This window comes from Cucurbita pepo, chromosome 9, assembly GCF_057944985.1.
Source record: "Cucurbita pepo subsp. pepo isolate OVF chromosome 9, ASM5794498v1, whole genome shotgun sequence".
Classification (NCBI taxonomy): domain Eukaryota; kingdom Viridiplantae; phylum Streptophyta; class Magnoliopsida; order Cucurbitales; family Cucurbitaceae; genus Cucurbita; species Cucurbita pepo.
This window is the reverse complement of record NC_141806.1, coordinates 2,578,920-2,597,859: the sequence shown is the minus strand read 5'-3', so window position 1 is coordinate 2,597,859 and position 18,940 is coordinate 2,578,920. Positions and strand designations below refer to the sequence as shown.

General features: G+C 35.3%; 2 protein-coding genes and 1 long non-coding RNA gene across 6 annotated transcripts; 2 read left to right on the top strand and 1 right to left on the bottom strand.

The window, feature by feature from the left end:
* The first annotated feature begins 878 nt into the window (after positions 1–878).
* Positions 879–1,238, top strand: LOC147790977 (uncharacterized). The gene is made up of 2 exons (XR_015422373.1): positions 879–965; positions 1,055–1,238. It is a non-coding gene; the product is annotated as an uncharacterized LOC147790977 (long non-coding RNA).
* Positions 1,239–2,221: 983 nt separating this feature from the next.
* On the top strand, positions 2,222–14,865 carry LOC111801736 (Zn-dependent exopeptidases superfamily protein). Of its 4 annotated transcripts, none has more exons than XM_023685860.2 (14): positions 2,222–2,342; positions 3,026–3,396; positions 4,241–4,479; positions 4,561–4,717; positions 5,122–5,199; positions 5,308–5,382; positions 5,465–5,584; positions 6,266–6,430; positions 7,569–8,091; positions 8,214–8,370; positions 10,415–10,524; positions 11,619–11,731; positions 13,150–13,507; positions 14,302–14,865. In XM_023685860.2, the coding sequence occupies exons 2-14, from the start codon at positions 3,064–3,066 to the stop codon at positions 14,610–14,612; spliced, it is 2,739 nt and encodes a 912-aa protein (XP_023541628.2). In that variant the 5' UTR covers positions 2,222–2,342; positions 3,026–3,063; the 3' UTR covers positions 14,613–14,865. The 4 variants fall into 4 exon arrangements, with proteins under 4 accessions (XP_023541628.2, XP_023541629.2, XP_023541630.2 ...); XM_023685861.2 differs by having other exon boundaries at positions 2,257–2,404; XM_023685862.2 differs by lacking the exon at positions 2,222–2,342 and adding an exon at positions 2,446–2,606.
* Positions 14,866–16,121: 1,256 nt separating this feature from the next.
* Positions 16,122–18,464, bottom strand: LOC111802292 (GATA transcription factor 8). Its single transcript, XM_087126585.1, has 2 exons — positions 18,191–18,464; positions 16,122–17,412 (listed from the first exon to the last, which is right to left on the bottom strand). Exons 1-2 carry the CDS (start codon positions 18,425–18,427, stop codon positions 16,588–16,590), a joined length of 1,062 nt encoding a protein of 353 aa, XP_086982711.1. The 5' UTR covers positions 18,428–18,464; the 3' UTR covers positions 16,122–16,587.
* Positions 18,465–18,940: the final 476 nt, after the last annotated feature.

Below are 18,940 nucleotides of genomic sequence, written 5' to 3'. Positions count from 1 at the left end.
GTTTAGTTTAAATAATCGATGATTTGATCATTCGCTCCTACAATTATTGAACTAAGAAAATTACTCGCTTATCGGAATTTTTTCGTTAAGAAAAGTATGGAAATTGTTGAGTTCGAGTAAATTGGGTAGCACGTTTTTTTTAAGGTAAGAAAGTGTTGAAAATCACTGAGTTCTATCTATGAATCTAAATTGTGGGTCATTATGTGAATCTCGAGTCCGGTGTAACTGATAAATTATAACAAATTATCGATTCAAACCTTAATGTGATTCAATGAGGTATCACATCATCACTTACACGTAGAAGGTCGTTGAGTCAATGCTATGCAATTTCTTGCTCGGCTCCAAAAGAACGTATCCATTACGCACTTTAGATCATAAAGGCTCGTAATTGAGCTTTAAATATTTGCATAGCATTGAGTGTTATCAAGCTTGAAGGCTTTTATTTACTTTTTAGGTTGCATTTATTGTGTCTAATTATGATCATAAAATGTTAGAAACAACTTAAAACCCACAACTATCAGATATTGTCCGCTTTAACCAGTTACGTATCATAGTGAGTCTCACGATTTTAAAACACTTATAAGTGCGTAACGGCTCTAATACCATTTGTAACGGCTCAAATCTAATATTTAGTAACACTAGATTTGAGCCGTTACAAATGGTATTAGAGCCAGTCATTGGACGGTGCGAGACACTGGTGAGAATATGGCTAAACCCTCTCTATAATAGACGCGTTTTAAATTGAGGAGACTGAAGATGAAGCCCACTACAGACGCATGAATAAGAAACTGTGCCAACCATGAGCGGCGCGCACTAAACGGTCACAATAAATGCTCTTATTTTCTCAACCAAATTCCTTTCATTTTCTATTTTTCGCTATCATCTGCTTCACGAGCCTCACGGTTTAGAGATCCAGAAGCCGAAAATCTAGCTGCGAGCGATTTTCTTCAATCGTTGTTCATCAGGTAACCTTGTTTATCTATATATGCAAACATTTTGGTTTGATTTCCCCTGGATTGATCTGATCGCAGAGATCTTTGGCTGTTTTTTCTAGGTTTTTCTGAAGGCGTCCTATCGGACATTAAAGGAGCTCAAGAACTTGCAGCGGGATCCTCCGTCCTCTTGCAGTGCTGGTATTTTGTTTCCTTCTATGTCCTTTTTGCTTTGGTGTTTGCTGCAGTTGGAATCATATGGTTTAATTTTGATCTGATTGAGAAAATTCTGCTTCGATTAGTGCGTTTCCATAGCCTGAATTGTGTTGCTTGCTGATCTTAGTTTCTAGAGTTGTTTAGTTCTAAATTCTTATTCACGTCAATATTTCTTAAATCAATTCCCGAAGTTTCTCCATTCATAATCGAAAATTCCCTCGATTTTAATATATATATTTAAAACATTTATTCCAAATAAAATTTCAATACATGATTTGTATTTTCTAATATAATTTTTACTAAAAATATAAAATATTGTATTTTCTAATATAATTTTTACTCAAAATAGAAAATATTGTAATAAATAAAATAATTTCAAATAAATTTTTAATACATAGTTTATATTTTCTAATATAACTTTTACTAAAACTATAAATTATTATAATAAAAAAAATATATATAATAAGACAATACACACGTGTATACATACCCTTCGAGTAACTTATATATAAAGTGAGGCAGTGCAGTAATAAGAGTTTGAGCAGGAGACCAGAAATATAATTATGTTTTCTGTCCCATTTAGCCAATGGAGAAAATTTCTCTCCCATTCGAACATGTAGTTGCAGTGGTCGATGAATCGAATCGCTTCGCGATTTGTTCCAGTGGGTGGGACGCAAACAATTTTTTTCAGTTTTTAAACCTACATTTAATTTTTAAAATTTATAAAGATTAACTAAAAAATATTTTTTTAATAGTATTGAGGATTAAGTGAACAAATCTAAATAGATATTTTAAAAAAAATATAATTATTGAATCGACGCATCCTTATATCTAATGTCGTAAAAAATATATATTATAATTTATTGAACTATGTTTTTAATTAAATTAAAAAAAAAAATCCCTATAGCTATGTTTAATTAATTAATTAATTAATTCAATACATATATAAATAAATTTTGTTTGAAAAAATGCATATCCTAAAACAAGAAGTACTAATTAATTATTTAAAAAAAAGGAAAAAAAAAAAAGAAAAAAACAAAGTACATAATTAAATTCAGGGCAATTTACAATAATGTGGAAAAATTTAACTGTCCCATACGACTCGCCATCCCAGAGCGATGTGATGTGAGCCATAGTGACAGTGGACTCTCTGCGAACGATCTGCACCGTGCGTATCATCGGTCTCCACCCGAGGTAATAAGCAATCAGTTCATCCCGTTTTCTTCTCGAAATCATCAATTTCCAATTCGAATATGGTATTTTTTTTCTTCCTACATCATCTTCTTCAATCGTTTTATCAATTACTTTCTACTTCATGAGCCTGTTGCCGTTGTAGGTTGCTGTATGAGCTTCGTTTATTATCCAGTTGTTATTTTTAGCTCAAGACTCGGATCTTTTGTTTTGCTTTAAGAACATTTTGTTGCCATACGGAATCGGTTGAGCTGAGAATTTGTTCCCGTAAAGTTTTTTTTTGTTTGTTTTGTTTCACTCTGAATCTTGCAATTTATTGAATCGTTTTGATTTGGATTACTTGATGCGAGTTTGATTGCATATATTTTGGCCGTGCCTACTTGTTTGATGAAGAAAATCATGGATTAGATTGGAAATTTGGGTTCTGACTATGTTTTGTTGAGATGTAACTCGAAGCTGAAGAATGACGGAAGCAGTAAATCTCTCGTTTGGTGCAGTATTATTTAACTGATGCATCAATTGAAATTTTTTTTGTACATTTTTCTATGATCTTCTGAATCAATTTTCAGGTTTTTTATAAAGGTTTTGTGCTTACTGTAGTCGGGATAGAGTTAAATAGGATTATTCTTAACAAGTCAAATTGTGTAGGTATTGTACTGACTTCCCTTCTCTTTGTTTATGTCCAGTTGTTTGCATTGTTTAGACTCTTATTTGTCAACTAATAATGGGACGGACTGGAAGTTCGTCTGCGTCGCGTAAACCATTGAACAAGCCAGAAGAAAATGTTCCTAAAGTTGATGACAGTGTTCCTCAAACCATATCAGTGGCAAGAAGGACAAAGAGGTCACCATATGTATGGATGTCCTTGCTTCTGTTGACCATCTATAGCTTCCGGGCCATTTATCAACAACAGTTTGAAAAATTGCCTATCCCACTTAGTGCTGAGCAGGCTGGCAAAAGAGGTTTCTCGGAGACTGAGGCTTTGAAGCATGTCAAGGCGTTAACTTCACTGGGTCCCCATCCTGTTGGTTCTGATGCACTCGACATTGCACTGGAGGTTAATCCTTTTTCTGGGTTGATTTTAGTTTGTCCAACCTCCGTTTTGCCTTGTTATTCAACTTACTCTTTCGTATGATATATACCCATGTTTAATGTGATCACAAATGTACTCTGTCTAAAAGGATAGATAACAGTGTCTAATTTGTTAGCAGGTCAAATACACGAATTGTATTTTGCAAGTATACCCAATTTATATTGATTTTCTAATAATTAGTAGGTTAGCCTTTTATCCAATGAGATTGAAGTAAAGAAAAGAGAAAAAAATGTATAGTTCAAGTTCGGCTTTGTAGAACTAAGCAAGCATGGAGTTTTAGAACTGATAGCTAGTCTAACTTGGATTTTAATACATAGGGAATACATGCCACATGATTTTTGAATTAGCATCTCTTTAGTTAATATGAGTATAGAGCATTATTTCTTGCTAGTAGTTCAAATTCTTGATTTCAATTATGTGTAGCACATTATTTTGAATTCAACCAAAGAGAGTAAGAATTTGAACCTTTGACTTTTTGGTTGAGGGTATTATGTCTCAACTAATTGAGTTATCGGGTTTGACTGTACGTAACACATTTTAAAGTTGCAGACTGATCACTTTTCAAGGCCAATGCTTTTGTTGTTCCCTTTTCCAAAGAATTCAATTTTAGAGTTGATTTCTCTAGCCAATGCCTATTTTAACATCGTGCTCTTCAAGTAAAACCATCTATTTGAACCCCCACACCCACAAAACGGAGAAAAATAAAGAAGAAGCCATTTCAATGAAATTGAGCTAAAAGCAGTTGCATCAGTCTATGTCCTTTTCTTCCAGCATACGTAGATACTTAAAATCATGCAATTTTTCTCAGTATGTGTTGAAAGAAGCAGAAAAAATAAAGAAAACAGCTCACTGGGAAGTTGATGTCGAAGTAGAAAAATTTCATGCAAAATCTGGAGCAAATCGTTTATCCCGTGGTCTGTTTAGGGGGAAAACACTTGTCTATTCAGATCTATATCATGTTCTTTTAAGGGTGTTGCCGAAGTATGCTGATGAAGCTGAAGAAAATACAATTCTAGTGTCTTCTCACATTGACACCGTTTTCTCGACGTATGTTCTCATCAATCAGTTCTTATCACTATTATATTCTATCCATCAATCCTTGAAAATAATGTGCTATGCTTGTTTTAGGGAAGGAGCAGGGGATTGTAGCTCTTGTATTGCTGTTATGTTAGAGCTTGCCCGAGGTATTTCTCAGTGGGCTCATGGATTCAAAAGTGGTGTGATATTTTTATTTAATACTGGCGAGGAGGAGGGTCTCAGTGGTGCTCATAGCTTTATGAGTCAGGTTGGAATTACTTTCATGCATGATTTTCTTCTCCAGTTTTCAAGGTTAACCTTCACTTGGATTGCGTTTCTAGTACTTCCTTTTGCAATTATTATCTGTGATATAAGGTTTCCTCTAATATTATAGCATAAGAAAGAAATCAAAATTCTTTATTTTGTTTTAAGGGTGTCTGAAGAAAACAGAATAAGAAATAATGTTTATCCATAATTGACCTACCCAATTCGTTCTGAAAACTTTATGCTGATTACTTTGTCCATCTGTATATTTGTTGTACATGAGAAGAATGTGAGAACTGATGTACTTTCATCATTGCTCCTGTAGTAAACTAAAATGAGGTGCACCACATAGTAACGGTAAGAAATTTGGATTCAAGTAGTAGAACTGATGTAGAATTTAAAATGCAGCATCCCTGGAATAACACCATTCGCCTGGCTGTTGATTTGGAAGCTATTGGTCTTGGAGGGAAGTCTGGAATATTTCAGGTCTTGACTGTAAATCATTATGTTATAAATACCATGTCACCGAGGTGACAATTTATGTATAACTGTTTGCTTCCTGTTATAATTCACTCATAATTGTTTATCTGATAGACTGGTTCTCATCCATGGGCTGTCGAGACTTTTGCATCAGTTGCAAAATACCCGTCTGCCCAAATAGTGTCTCAGGTTTGTAATTCCCCCCTCTTAATCATCTTTTTTACTCGGAAATTGCTATAGTTATAAATGAGGAGTGACTTCAATCTTGTAGGATCTTTTTACTTCTGGAGCCATTAAATCTGGAACAGACTTCCAAGTTTACACAGAATTTGCTGGTCTGTCAGGACTTGACTTTGCGTTTACTGATAACACTGCAGTTTATCACACAAAGGTTCTATATTATTAACTTCTTTCTTTGGAGACTTTATCTAAAAGTTTATTTTTGGCTTTTCACACGAGGTTTTATATTCAATGACGAATGGATTCTTAATCTTTTTAGGAACCCTCTGCAAGAAGCGTTTTGCATATTGATAAAGTTTTGACAATTTTTAATTTAATTGATTTAGAGAAACAACAGTTATCAAAACTTGATCATTCTTTCACGGTCAACTTAGAGAAGCTGGAAATTTAGAGATGCAACTATTATCGTTTGTGTCATAAGTATTTGTATAGTACCATATGATGGCTTGCATCTTTACATCTCCAGCTAAAATGTTCTCTGTCGTGGTAATTGTTTCTGCGCCACTCAAATATGATTGGGGCATTTGCTTTTGATTTATTTACCCGAGTAGTCAGAGTTTAGTTCTAATACTATTTGTGCTGATAAGTTATGCCATCAACAATCCATTTTTTTTAATGTAAAATGAAAAAAATGTGGGAAAATTAATGACTGAAGTTGGAGAGTGTAGATACTTGATTAAGCAATTAAGGTAATGCCCGTACATCATGCCGAGTAAGAAAAAGAATTATCGAAGTGATCTGGAAAAATAGTGAGCAAATGGATCTGCATGGAAATGTTTGTATAATATCAATATCAATGTTAACTCGATTACTCTGTATATTCATTCTGCAGAATGACAAGTTTGAGCTTCTAAAACCAGGATCTCTTCAACATCTTGGAGAAAATATGCTTGCTTTTCTGCTGCGTGCTGCTGCATCCTCTAAACTTCCGACAAACAATGTAATGGAAGAAGGGCAGAATTCTGACCAAGACAATGCTGTATATTTTGACATTTTGGTGAGATTTCTTTTTTAACCCTTAGACTTATAACTCTTTGTTTGCATTCCACTCAAATATGTTTCCTTTTTATTAAAATCTGCAAGGAGAACTATGCATGACAGTATTTCATTGGGGGGAAACTTAATAGATTGGAATCGCATCTTGTAAGGAAGGGAATATTTTTATTAAAATAAGATAAGCAACTCATTGTACATATACTAAGGTAAGACTCTCTTACGCTTTTGGATCACCGTGATGCCACTTCACATTTAAAAGTGCAAAAAGATCTTTGATGATAGCTGGAAGAAAGACCTCATGTGAGGATTAGAGTTTCTTTCCTGTTCACTTTGGAACTCGACCCTTACAGCAACTTAGGTAGGAATATCTGTCCAACTTGCTAACATTTTCTCTTCGTTGCCTTTGCTTGTCAATTCCATTTGCCACAAAAATTTAAAATCCAAATTTGTAGAATTGAAAAAAGATGTATGGAGTACTTGATTCAGCTTCTAACACAAAGCTAAACTTCTTTAAGTGCCCTACAATTGATTCTTCTTGTGGCACGTTTGTTGAAATAAATTAGCACTTAGGACATGCAATATGGCCGTCCTTTTGAACTATTGGGTTGGAATACAAGCCAAAGTAGGTGATGTAAGAAGTAACAATGATAAAATAGGTATAATTCAAGCCATGGGAACTACATATGATAAAAACATGTAAGATAACCACAAGACATGGTTTGGGGACACCTACCAAAGGGGGTTGGTGTATTCTTTTCAAAATTGTTTCTAAAAACAGTTGTTTGTTGTATTGAATTTGACCAATATTTGGAAAAGAAAAAAAAAAAAACAAATTTTTTGCTGTTATATTTTAATTTATTTCTTATGCTGAACCTTCAAGTGAGCCTTCCTTTGGAATCTCCCACCCAGCTGCATTTTTCTCCTTGTTTTTCATTTTCATTTTAAAGCCACTTGTTTGTCTCTAATTCTGTTCTTGATGGATAATGAAGAATGAAAAATGATTGGGCCAGATGGCTATTTTCTGTAATGTTTGTTTGTCAAAACCTTCATTTTGGCCCTCCTTTAGAACCACCACGTGCATTTTTCTGCATTTTTGTTATTTTCAGTTTGCTATTTGTTTATTATGCCCAACTTGTCAGGGATCATACATGATTGTGTATCGTCAAAGATTTGCAACCTTGCTTCACAATTCAGTGATCATCCAATCGCTTATGATATGGACTACATCTTTGATTATGGGTGGTTTTCCAGCTACAGTTTCACTGGCATTGTCATGTTTGAGCTTGATTTTAATGTGGACATTTTCACTAAGTTTCTCTGCTTCCGTTGCCTTCATTCTACCAATAATATCACCGTCACCTGTTCCCTATGTTGCAAGTCCATGGTTGGTAGTTGGGTTATTCGCTGCTCCTGCTTTTCTTGGAGCATTGGCTGGTCAATATGTTGGTTTTCTTATCCTTCAAACATATTTATCTAATGTATATTCGAAAAGAGAGCAGGTGTTGCCTTCTATCCGTGAAGAACTGATCAGGTTAGAGGCTGAAAGATGGCTTTTTAAAGCAGGATCTTTTCAGTGGCTCATTTTTCTGATTATTGGCAATTACTATAAAATTGGATCATCCTATTTAGCTCTTGTTTGGTTAGTTTCTCCAGCATTTGCGTGTAAGTTTAGAATTCAGCCCTATCTTTTCTGAAAATACTTGGTATTTATTTTTTATTTTGACATTATTGAGTAAGAAATTTAATTCTCAATTTTAATCTAGCTACGTGTTCTCACTGTCCAGATGGCTTGCTAGAAGCAACTTTAACTCCTGCAAGATTTCCAAAGCCTCTGAAACTCGCAACTCTGCTGATTGGCTTAACAGTACCACTATTAGTTTCAGCTGGAACTATTATTCAGTTGGCTAGGTTTATCATTGGAAGTGCTGTCCGATTTGATAGGTATGCTATTTATGACATTAAACTGAAATTTAGTCTAGTTTTGTTTTTGTTATTTTACGAAACTGCGCTTACATGGAGTAAAATGAAAGGAAATACAAGGACAAACAAAAAACAAGCCCAAACAAAAGGAGTCTTGAATCTAACTGCAAATAAGAGCCCCAATCCAAAAGAAAGACTAAGCTCATAATTACAAAAATGCCAATTGGTTGAAGCCCATAAGGAAACATTAAACCTGGCAACCTACCAAACCTCTTCACCAGATCTTTCAACCTTTCTAAAGATTCTAATTTTCATTTTTGTTATGAAGGCCTGAAAAAGTTTAGAGAAAACTTTGACTGTTGCTGACTTGATACATAGATCGCAAGTGAATTCATGGAAGGGGTTGGCTTAGTAATGTTGATTACCTTGGAGGTTGCTTAATGTAATTATGTTCTGATTTACTATGTAAACGATAAGGTAAGGGAAATGTTTATTTTAAGTTGTCTGGTGCAACCATGCAGGAAAGAAGACATATTGGAAGGTGTAGGGAAAGAAAGAGATTGCAAAGGTCCAAGCGCTTATCTGTAATTATAAAACAAAAATTTGGAGGTAAAAGGATATTGCGGGAATCATAAAGCGTTGCTTAATATGCATTTTTATTGGAAATAGAGACTATATTTAGCAAAGCAGATAGAAGGGGATGGGGAAGATTAGATATCAATCCTCTCATAAGCAGTATAGTCACATAAATCCTCAACAGAAAGTTATATTGATCTTTTTTATCTAAATCACACACATGATAACTCTCAACCCATCATCAAAATGACAGTCTTGACCTTAAAGGATGACTGGAAAGAAGCTGGGAAATGTTTTCTTTAAAGCCATGATGGAAGCACGAAGTCTAGAAATTGTAAAGAGCCTCCCATCTCCTTTTCTGAATTCACGTTTAAAGAAGATATGGTTCTATGCATAATGAACCAGCTTTGGTTAAGGAAATCAGTGGAAAATCTTTTCTACAACTTATTACAGTATTAGTTTCTTCTATTGCCAAAGACTAAATGGGGGGTTTAATCTTCTTATAGATATGTATGTGTTTATACATATTCCAAGTAACTTTTGTTCTGGCCGGCAAAGAAGTTTGTCTTTGCAACTTAGAAAATTAAAGTTGGATTTAACAGAGAATAGGCCAGATTTTTCCCTAGTCTTGACTTCCTATTCCTGGAAAGGCCTCTGACATTCTTCTAATAATGTAAAGATGCCTCAGCTCGACTTGTAACCTCCTCTAGCTTGGCTAATTGCGGTAAAAAAATTAAGGGAGAAATGATTTCTCAAAATGTGTAAAATTAAGGTGAACATATAAATCAATAGCTGCCAAATCAGATATAACTAAATTATCAATTCATTCTTTTGAGCTATCCCATGGAATAAATTCTTGATTTATTCTACATTTCTTATATCATCTAACTTATCTCCTCAAATGGAAATGATAGTTCACTAAAATGGCTGTCTTGCTGTAAACAGAAGGTGTTCTGTTAAATAGAAACTTAATGTTGAATTGTGGAGCTTCAATATCCTCAAACCATCTCTGTATAGAAAATAGCCGCAAATTGCTGCATGGGGGAAGGAACAGAGATGCGATTCTTTGATCATGAAAGGACTATAAACTGGGCATGTATATTACCAAATACCTACTAAACTTTTCCTCTGACTTAAGATTGTGAAAAGGTCGAGGCCAGTGAAGGCTTACTGAGCTGACAACCAAGAAAGAAGTTGTGAGCCCCGTTGCGAGGATCATTTGATCATCCTACTTTGTAGACGCCTAATTGCAAGTATATTTCAGTCTTTCCATCTGATTGGTTGACTGTTTTTGCACAAAACCGTACCATGTATAGCATATTCATATGATAATGTTAGAGGTGTTCCATACACATACAAATTTTCATTGTTCATACCATATCATCCACATCTCAAGGCTTCCCCTCATGACTCTCATCTTTTATTTGTTTTCATTGATTTGCAAGATTCTGTGGAAATATGTACTAAATTCTCTGTTGATCGTTTCCAGGAATCCAGGTAGCACTCCAGAGTGGCTGGGGAGTGTGATAGTCGCTGTTTTTGTTGCTGTTGTCTTGTGTCTGACCACCGTCTACCTATTGTCATATCTTCATCTCTCAGGTCTTTTCTCTAGTTGATATATCCATCTTTTTGTACTATATAGAATAGATCATGTCGTAGATGTCGTTGATGCCACTTATAAAGTTAGAAGTTCATTATTTAGATGTTCTTTAACGGACTATTAGCAACAAACATTTTGAGATGGTTGAGTCTTTTGTTGCATGTAATTACAACCTCAAAGATTATTTTAATTTTTTCAATGAAAATACATTGCATTTTCTAGAAAGTCCTTCCTAGTTCATAAAGTGAGCAGATAGTATCTTCATATATGTTTATATAGAAAAGAAATGCTTATTTTGAGGAAACAGTAAACAAAAGGTGGAAGAGAGGACTACTTGTCCGGCTGAATTTGACAGGGAACCCTCGTTAAAACTTGTCCAACCGAAAAACAGAAGGATGAAATAGATTAGAAGAGCTCTCTGCTTGGCCAATTTTCTTTAAAGAAATCTTCAGGAAGACAAATTCAGTTAGAAACATTTTATGATTCACTCCAACTAGGGAGCCTCTGTTTAATTCTCCTAGTTGGATTTTATAAGCACATCTTGTCGCTAAAGGCTATGCCCAAATCTAGGAGATTGATTATTCTTACACACTCTCCTCTTGCTAAATTAACTTCTATTCAACTGTTTTTTTTATTGGTTGCTACTCGTCGTTGGCCTTTGCATCGGCTTGACATTAAGAATGTTTATTTCTACCTGGTGATCTTCTAGAGGAAGTTTATATGGAGCAACCATTAGGATTGTAGCTTAGGGGAGAGTAATAAAGTTTGTCGCCTTAGTAAATTTTTGCTAATGAGAAGCAAGAAGGTACTTTCTTGTCACAACGAAAATATGTACCGGATCTGTTATCTTTTACAGGAAAATTAAGAATCAAACCATGTAGTACTCCGATATATGATTGTACATTCCTTTAATTATGATTGTATAATTTAGGATTTTCTTTCATTATGATGCATAGTGTTCTTTCATTATGATCGTACATTCCTTTAATTTAGGATTTTCTTGTGTATATATATATATATATCCGAGTCTCTGATATGAAACATAGTTGAATAATTTTTCTAACAAGTATCATGTTATATGCTTGTGGTGCAGGAGCAAAAAGAACAATAGTATTAGCAACTTGCCTTCTATTTGGCTTTTCAATCGCTACTGTGGTATCTGGCATCGTCCCACCATTTTCTGATGTCATAGCCAGAACTGTAAATGTAAGTTCTTTCAATTCAACCTCAAATTCATTCATTCTTCCTGTGCTGATAACACAATCCTAATCTTCATTCCAACAATCTAAGCTTTTGTTGAAGCTATTATCCTTGAATCAAAAAAATTAGTACCTCCTTGTACAAAATTCCGATCAACCACGAGACAAGGCTAGACTTAGATTACCTCTTAAGATCAAAGATCTAGAAGGAAGATTTAGAATATTGTTCTAAATTGAGTTACCACAACCAAACTTGATCAAGGCTTGATTGAATAACTTGGATGCAATCTACCATAAGAATTACTTAAAATCTTAGAAATGAATTGCTTAAAATCTTAGAAATGGCAAAGATGATGCTCAAATTTCTAAGGGTAAAGTCTTAAAGAGCTCAACTTCATTCATCCAAATCTCATAGTCTTCCTCTCTGAATACCATTTTGTGGGTATTTATAACCTCCCAAAAGAAAACTCCTACCCTTCAAATGGCCACCCATGATTGACAAGTTCTTCCCACTACCCTTCAAATGCCCTCTAAAAGGAGTTCTGAAATAAAAATAATAAATAAAGTCTTCAAAGAAATTATCAATCAAGTGCTATTTATGACAACTATATGGTCCACTTCAACCTTGCAAAAATTATTTTCCAAAGCTTCAAATGGTCTCGTAGATGAAGGATGAATACTTGTTGAATCTTCTTGACCTTGGATTGTGTAATAGGTCCAGTTAAAACTTGTGGAATGCCATGTTATCATGTGCGCTTGATAAAATTGTAACTTTTGTTATTCTTTTTTTGCCTATTGAATTGTTCGTACTTAGTAAGCTTTACATCAGCTCATAAAAGTCCCTGCATGATTCAACTCCAACTATTATTTCATAATCAAATATGATCACATCGTTGTATCATTGAGGGAACTTACTGTTATTATTATGTACTGATAAACACTTTTCCAAACACCTAGAGACAAACTACAAACCAAGAAAAGAGAACAAAAAGTGGCTTCAAGGCAACTCACATTTTTTTTCATTTGAGTTCAAGAAGACTAGAACAATAGATCAAAATATAATTGAAAATTTGGACTATGATAAAGTTGTAAGAAAGTAATAGATTTTCAACTTGAAATTATGTTTGTGTATAGTGATGTAGGACACATGGAATTAAATTAGAGATATATTTAGTAAATATTAGTACGTAATTAGGAAAATTGGCTAGAAATACGGGGAAAAGTTGATTAAAGAGAATTTGGGCAAGAGAACACAATGAAGACCTTGATGCTTCAATTTTTTAGCTATATTATTATTCAAATTTAGCATTTACTGGCTCTAATAAAATGGTTTGTGATGAGTTGATAGGCATTCTGCTATTTAGTTGGAATGATGCAGCTTTAGAGCATTAGCTGTTATATTTCTAAAAAATATTATTGTCACAGGTTGTCCATGTTGTAGATACGACAAAAAAATACGGTGGAGAGCAAGATCCTATCTCATATGTATCTCTATTCTCTACAACTCCTGGAAAGTTAACCAGGGAGGTTGAACATATCAAAGAGGGGTTTACATGTGGTAGAGATAAACCTATTGATTATGTTACCTTCTCTGTTGATTATGGTTGTTGGACCCATGAAGGTGGTGAAAATGGGTGGGACGAGTCTGATATTCCCTCGCTGCTGGTCGACAACGATGTTAGCAACAATGGAAGAATTACAACTATTTTAATTGATACTAAGGGTTCTACACGTTGGTCTCTTGGTATCAACACTGATGAAATCAAAGATTTCAAGTTTAAAGGTAATGAACCATTGATAAATGTTAATTCTTTCCTCGCTTCTGGTATATGCTTCTGTCTATTTATACTTCTGTTGTCTTTACGGTACAAACCAAAGGCTTATTCTCTTGTAGATCAAAATGCTGAAAAATGGAAGGATTGCTAGACGTTTTTGGGGTGCTTTTACTTGAAATACTTTCATCAAAATTGTTCAAGGGAAGTGTGTAGAGATAATAAGTGAATGGTGCCTAATGGGAAGTTAGTCCAAGAAAATGGGTACAAAGGGGAGAGGTTAGTGAGAGAAGCTTGTAGAGAGTAGTTATGGAAAGTGGGTAGGGAGAAATTTAATGAAGCCATGCATGAGAAAATGTGTAATGAAGGATTAAAGGTGAAGTACTCGAGTTCAAAGCACTTGATAGACACTTCAACTTAATAGGTCCAAACTCTCACCGCCCGCAGATATTATCCTCTTTGTGTTGTCTTTCGGGCTTTCCCTCAAAGTTTTTAAAACGCGTCTACTAGGAAGAGGTTTCCACACCCTTATAAAGGGTGTTTCGTTCTCCTCCTTAACAGATGTGGGATCTCACAATCCACCCTTCGGGACCCATATAAGGGTGTGGAAACCTCTCTCTAACAGACGTTTTAAAATTTTTAGGGGAATCCCGAAAGAAAATGCCAAAAGAGGATAATATCTGCTAGCGGTGGGCTTGGGTTTTTTTATCAACTTTATGAACTTTATGGCCTATAGAAAGTAATTTTTTCAACTGTATTAAAAGAATATTGTGACTGTAAACTAAATTTATTTTGTCTGGCCCAGGCGAAGAAGAACTGGTTCCAGTTGGCGATAAGAACAGTGTGGATGGGTGGCACACTATTCAATTTGCAGGAGGAAGGGACTCGCCCACAACTTTCTCTCTAACTCTGTTCTGGAAAAACAACTCAACCAAATCTGTAGAAGCTAATAACACAGTTCAGCCTCCACTTCTAAAGCTGCGAACTGATTTCAACAGATTAACTCCAAAAGCCGAGAGGGTAATTTCAAAGCTTCCTTCCTGGTGCTCCCTATTTGGCAAGTCTACTTCTCCCCTTACCTTGGCCTTTTTGACTGCTCTTCCTGTTCATATCTAGAACCTAGAAAGCATGCTTGAAAAAGAAACTTAGTTTGCCTTTCATTTTTTATGGTACATAGTGCATTCATATTGATCTGAAGAATAGCTGGTCTGATTGAATTGTTCACATGTTGATTTAAATAAGTTAAAAGTATTTAGCATGATTATGTGACAATGTCACATGTAAAACTTGTATTGATTGAATACGTTGATATTGTTATTTTCAGCCAATAAATACCCGACACATCAATCATTGTCCTGTCTTTGTCTCTTGCATAATTAGGGTTTACATTTACAAATTCTATTACCTTTGTAGTTCAATGGTGATGATTATTTTGCCTTAATGAACTTCTAATCTTTGATCGAAGATATATGTGAGATCCCATATCGGTTAGAGAGGAGAACAAAACATTCTTTACCAGAGTGTGGAAACCTCTCCCTAGTAGACACGTTTTAAAAACCTTAGACTGTTACAAATGGTATTAGAGCAATCAGGTGATACCAGCAAGTAGGCTGAAAGGGGTGAACACGAGGCGATGTGCCTGCAAGAATGCTGGTCCCAAAAGGGGGTGGATTGGGGGTCTCACATCGATTAGAGAAGGAAACGAGTGTCAGCGAGGACGCTGGACCCCAAAGGGAGGTGGATTGTGAGATCCCACATTGGTTGGAGAGGAGAACGAAGCCTTCTTTATAACCGTGTGGGAACCTCTCCCTAAAAGACGAATTTTTAAAAACCTTGAGAGGAACCCCAAAAGAGAACAATATTTACTAGCGGTGGACTTATGCTGTTACAATGTCTTTATCTGATGCTATAATTTATTTTAGGTGTAAGTGTACTACGTTCTAAACCGATGATATGAAGTGTAATTTTATAATTCTCTTGATGCAAATTTAAGTTACATTATTTCATTTAACACACTGTATAATTCCTTTTTTCTAATTGAATTGTGTTTTTGTATGTTTCGTGGAAACATCTTTTCATGTGATAAATAATTCTCACCATACTTTCAATGAAAGTAACATCAATCATTGATTTAATTCTTTTTACCTCTTTTTTAATTTAAATAAAAATTCAAATTCAAACTTTTTTCTACCTAAAATTTGAATTTGAATTTTTTTCAAAATTTCAAGCAAATTTGAAAGTTAACCCATTGGAATCTTCAATTTCAAATATATATATATATATTAAAATATTCTTTCGAGTAAAAAGCAACACTTTTTATCATAATTTTCCGAAGTCCAGACTTTTAAGTTTATATCTATTTTGTTCGAAATAAACATTTTAACTTATCGATCCAAGTTTGTTGAATTTTGGTAGAGTTGGTGGGATTGAGACAAACCTTCCAAATTGCTAAAAGCACCCTCCAAACTGATTTGAATTCTTTTAGGTTAAATTATAAGTCGTTCGGGTTCAATTTTCGGACCAGGCAGGAGGTGAAGGCCATAAGAGAAGATTCTCCGATGGTCTCAATTAGAAATGAGATTGCACATGTTCATGGATTGAAGCTCAGTTGGTAGAGCAGATGACTAAAAAAACCCTCGGGTCGAGAACGTTAAAAGTTTCTTGCATAATGACCCGAAATTTCATTACTTAACAAAAGCTAAGAACTTTCACTAAAAATGAAGTGCAAAAAGAATTACGAAGAAATTGAGAAAGAAAAAGAATGCAAAAAAAAAAAAAAAAAAAAAAAAAAAAAGAAGAACCTAAAGTTTTAAGGACTAAAACTGAATACCAAAACTCCTTTAATCTCTCTCTCTCTCTCTCTAACTTCAATAACTCCAATATCACTTCTGGTCTCTCCTCCACCTCTAATTTGGTACCTAAAATGAGTCCTAAACCTGTACACAAAACAACAACCACCACCCTAAAGTAAACACAACTTCTACTCCTAGACCCAACAACGACTCGCCCATGTCGACATCCAACGCTCTAATCTTCGAGACCGATCCCGGGCTGGGATCGGTTCTCGAACCACCCTCCTTCTTCTTCCTCTTCACATGTAATCCATCGAAATTGCGCTGTTTGTGTTTGGAATGAGCTCCGGTTGCACAGTTATGGTGATTACATTAGCAGCTGTTTTCTCGTCCGTCTTGTTTCTCATTTCCAGCACTTTCTTGTGAGAGTTCGAGTGCAATGACGGGACAAAAGTCGGGCTTGCTGCTGGTCGATACTCCGGGAACAATCTACCAGACTTATACCGAACACCGCAAGCATTACAAAGAGTTTTCGGTCCCATTGGTCCTGCTCTCCATTGTGGAGTCTTAGTTATCTCACAATGCATACATTTTCTCATCGACTGCGATGGCGAGTTTTGACTCGCCACCCCATCTAATGGGGCGAGCGAAAACGACAACTTGATTTTCTTGTTCTTCTTTTGCATTCCTAACGCGCCATGCTTCGGCATTTTGTTCAAAGGTCGAGACTCGGCGAAGTTATCCGAGTCTGAGGTAGTCTTCGGGGCAATGACCTGCAATACTTGATGATGATGATCATGAGTTGTTTCGGAGACGGAGGAGGCAGGGGAAATAAGCTGAATTGGGGGACGGGGACAGAAGGTTGCAGGGCGAGGGCGTTTGCTACGAGCACGGCCACGCTGCTGGGCCGGGGTGGCGATGGTCGGTTCGGGGCTGCGGGGCAGGCTCTTGTCACTAGAGCAAGAGCTACTACTTTCAAGAACAGAAACAGGGCTAGAGGTTTGGAATTGGGTATGGGTCAAATCCTTAGGCTCCTCTTTGCTCATTGTTGCAAGGCTTCCACCACCACAGAATGAATCCTCAACAAAATTTGATAGCCATTCCAATTGAACAATATCTTCATACTGTAAAATAAATTAAAAATATATATATATAATAATAATATATTATAAGCACGTGCCAGTTCTCAACACTCACGTGCACGTAAATGTAATAAATAAAATATTATTATTCATTTTTTAAATATTATATATACCTAACAGATCCCAAGAAGACTGTGAAAAGACTAAAATACCCTTTACGGGCTTTGAAATTTGAAAGAAATAAAAAAATATATTAATTTAAATGAATTTCCATGTGTGTTTGTTGGCGCCTCCAATCAAGGGGCAAAATGACGAAGCACCACCAATAACTGGCCTCCACGTGGCATGCCAGGTGGACAGGTAATCAATTAGTCATAATCATGTCGATTTCTTTCACTAATTACCTCTGATTATAATATTTTCTATATTTATTTTATTCCAAACAAAAAGTGACAAAATCCACCGAAATTAAACCCAATGTCCTTAAAATCAACGCCCTTTTGTCTTTTTTTTTTTTTAATTATTGAATTTTGAAATATTGTAATATTTATTTTTTTAATAAGAAAAAAAGAAAATTATCCAAATTCATAATATTTTAAATTTGTCTAAATTTTTTTTTTTAAAAAAAATGGAATAGGGAGATGTAAATGAGATTAAAATTTAATTTTGAAATTAAATAAATTATCGGTTTCAAAATATTGCAAATTTAGAATTAATCTTTCACATTAATTTACCCGGTCCGGTCTGACTCGAGAGACGGTTCATGAGAGAAACGATAGAAACACCCGCGGGTGAGCAAAAATCCAGAAGAAATACTAACCGGAACAGAGAGGTCGGCCGACAAATCAGAGTTTCTGTTAGCCGAGAACACGGAGTCCGAACCAGGCAGTGCTTCAGACTGAGTTGACCAAATGGTTGAAAACGAGTTGCCCGAGTCGCCGCCCTTCGCCGGCGGCAAGCCGGCGTCGACATCCTCCACCGGAAAATCGAGAAGGTCGTCGATGTGGTCGAAGAAACTGCCGCAATCTAAGTCGTCGACAAAGCTATTACCGACCATTCTGTCGATTTTTCTGTCTTTTTTTTTTTTTTTTTGTCTGAAAAAGAAAAAGAGAAATTGTAAGAAGAAGATAAGGGGGTCTGCATTTTAAGATGAAGCTTGGTTTGGTAAGTCTGTAAAACATTAAATAAAACCGCGTGGCGTAGGTTAGCCAATTCTATACGTTATAATTTCATTTCCTTCTTGGCTTTTAGGGTTTAAAAAAAAAGGGTCCGTTTTTTGAAAATCGAAATGGGTTCGTTGGGGATTGCTAAGAATAAGTTTAGAACAAACCTTTTCGTTTGAGATTCGCAGTGAAAATGGGGAAATCTGAGCTTCAAAACCTGCAAAAAAGGGGTTGGAGAAGTAAGCTCTGTTTTTAATTTGCAATGCGTTGAAAAACAGAGCATTTTTTCTTCACTTTCTGGAAGAACAGAGCATTTTTTCTTCAGTTTCTGGAAAAACAGAGCATTTTGTTCTTCAATTTCTGGAAAAACAGAGAAGAGAAGAGGGGTTTTGATTTACAAAACTTAA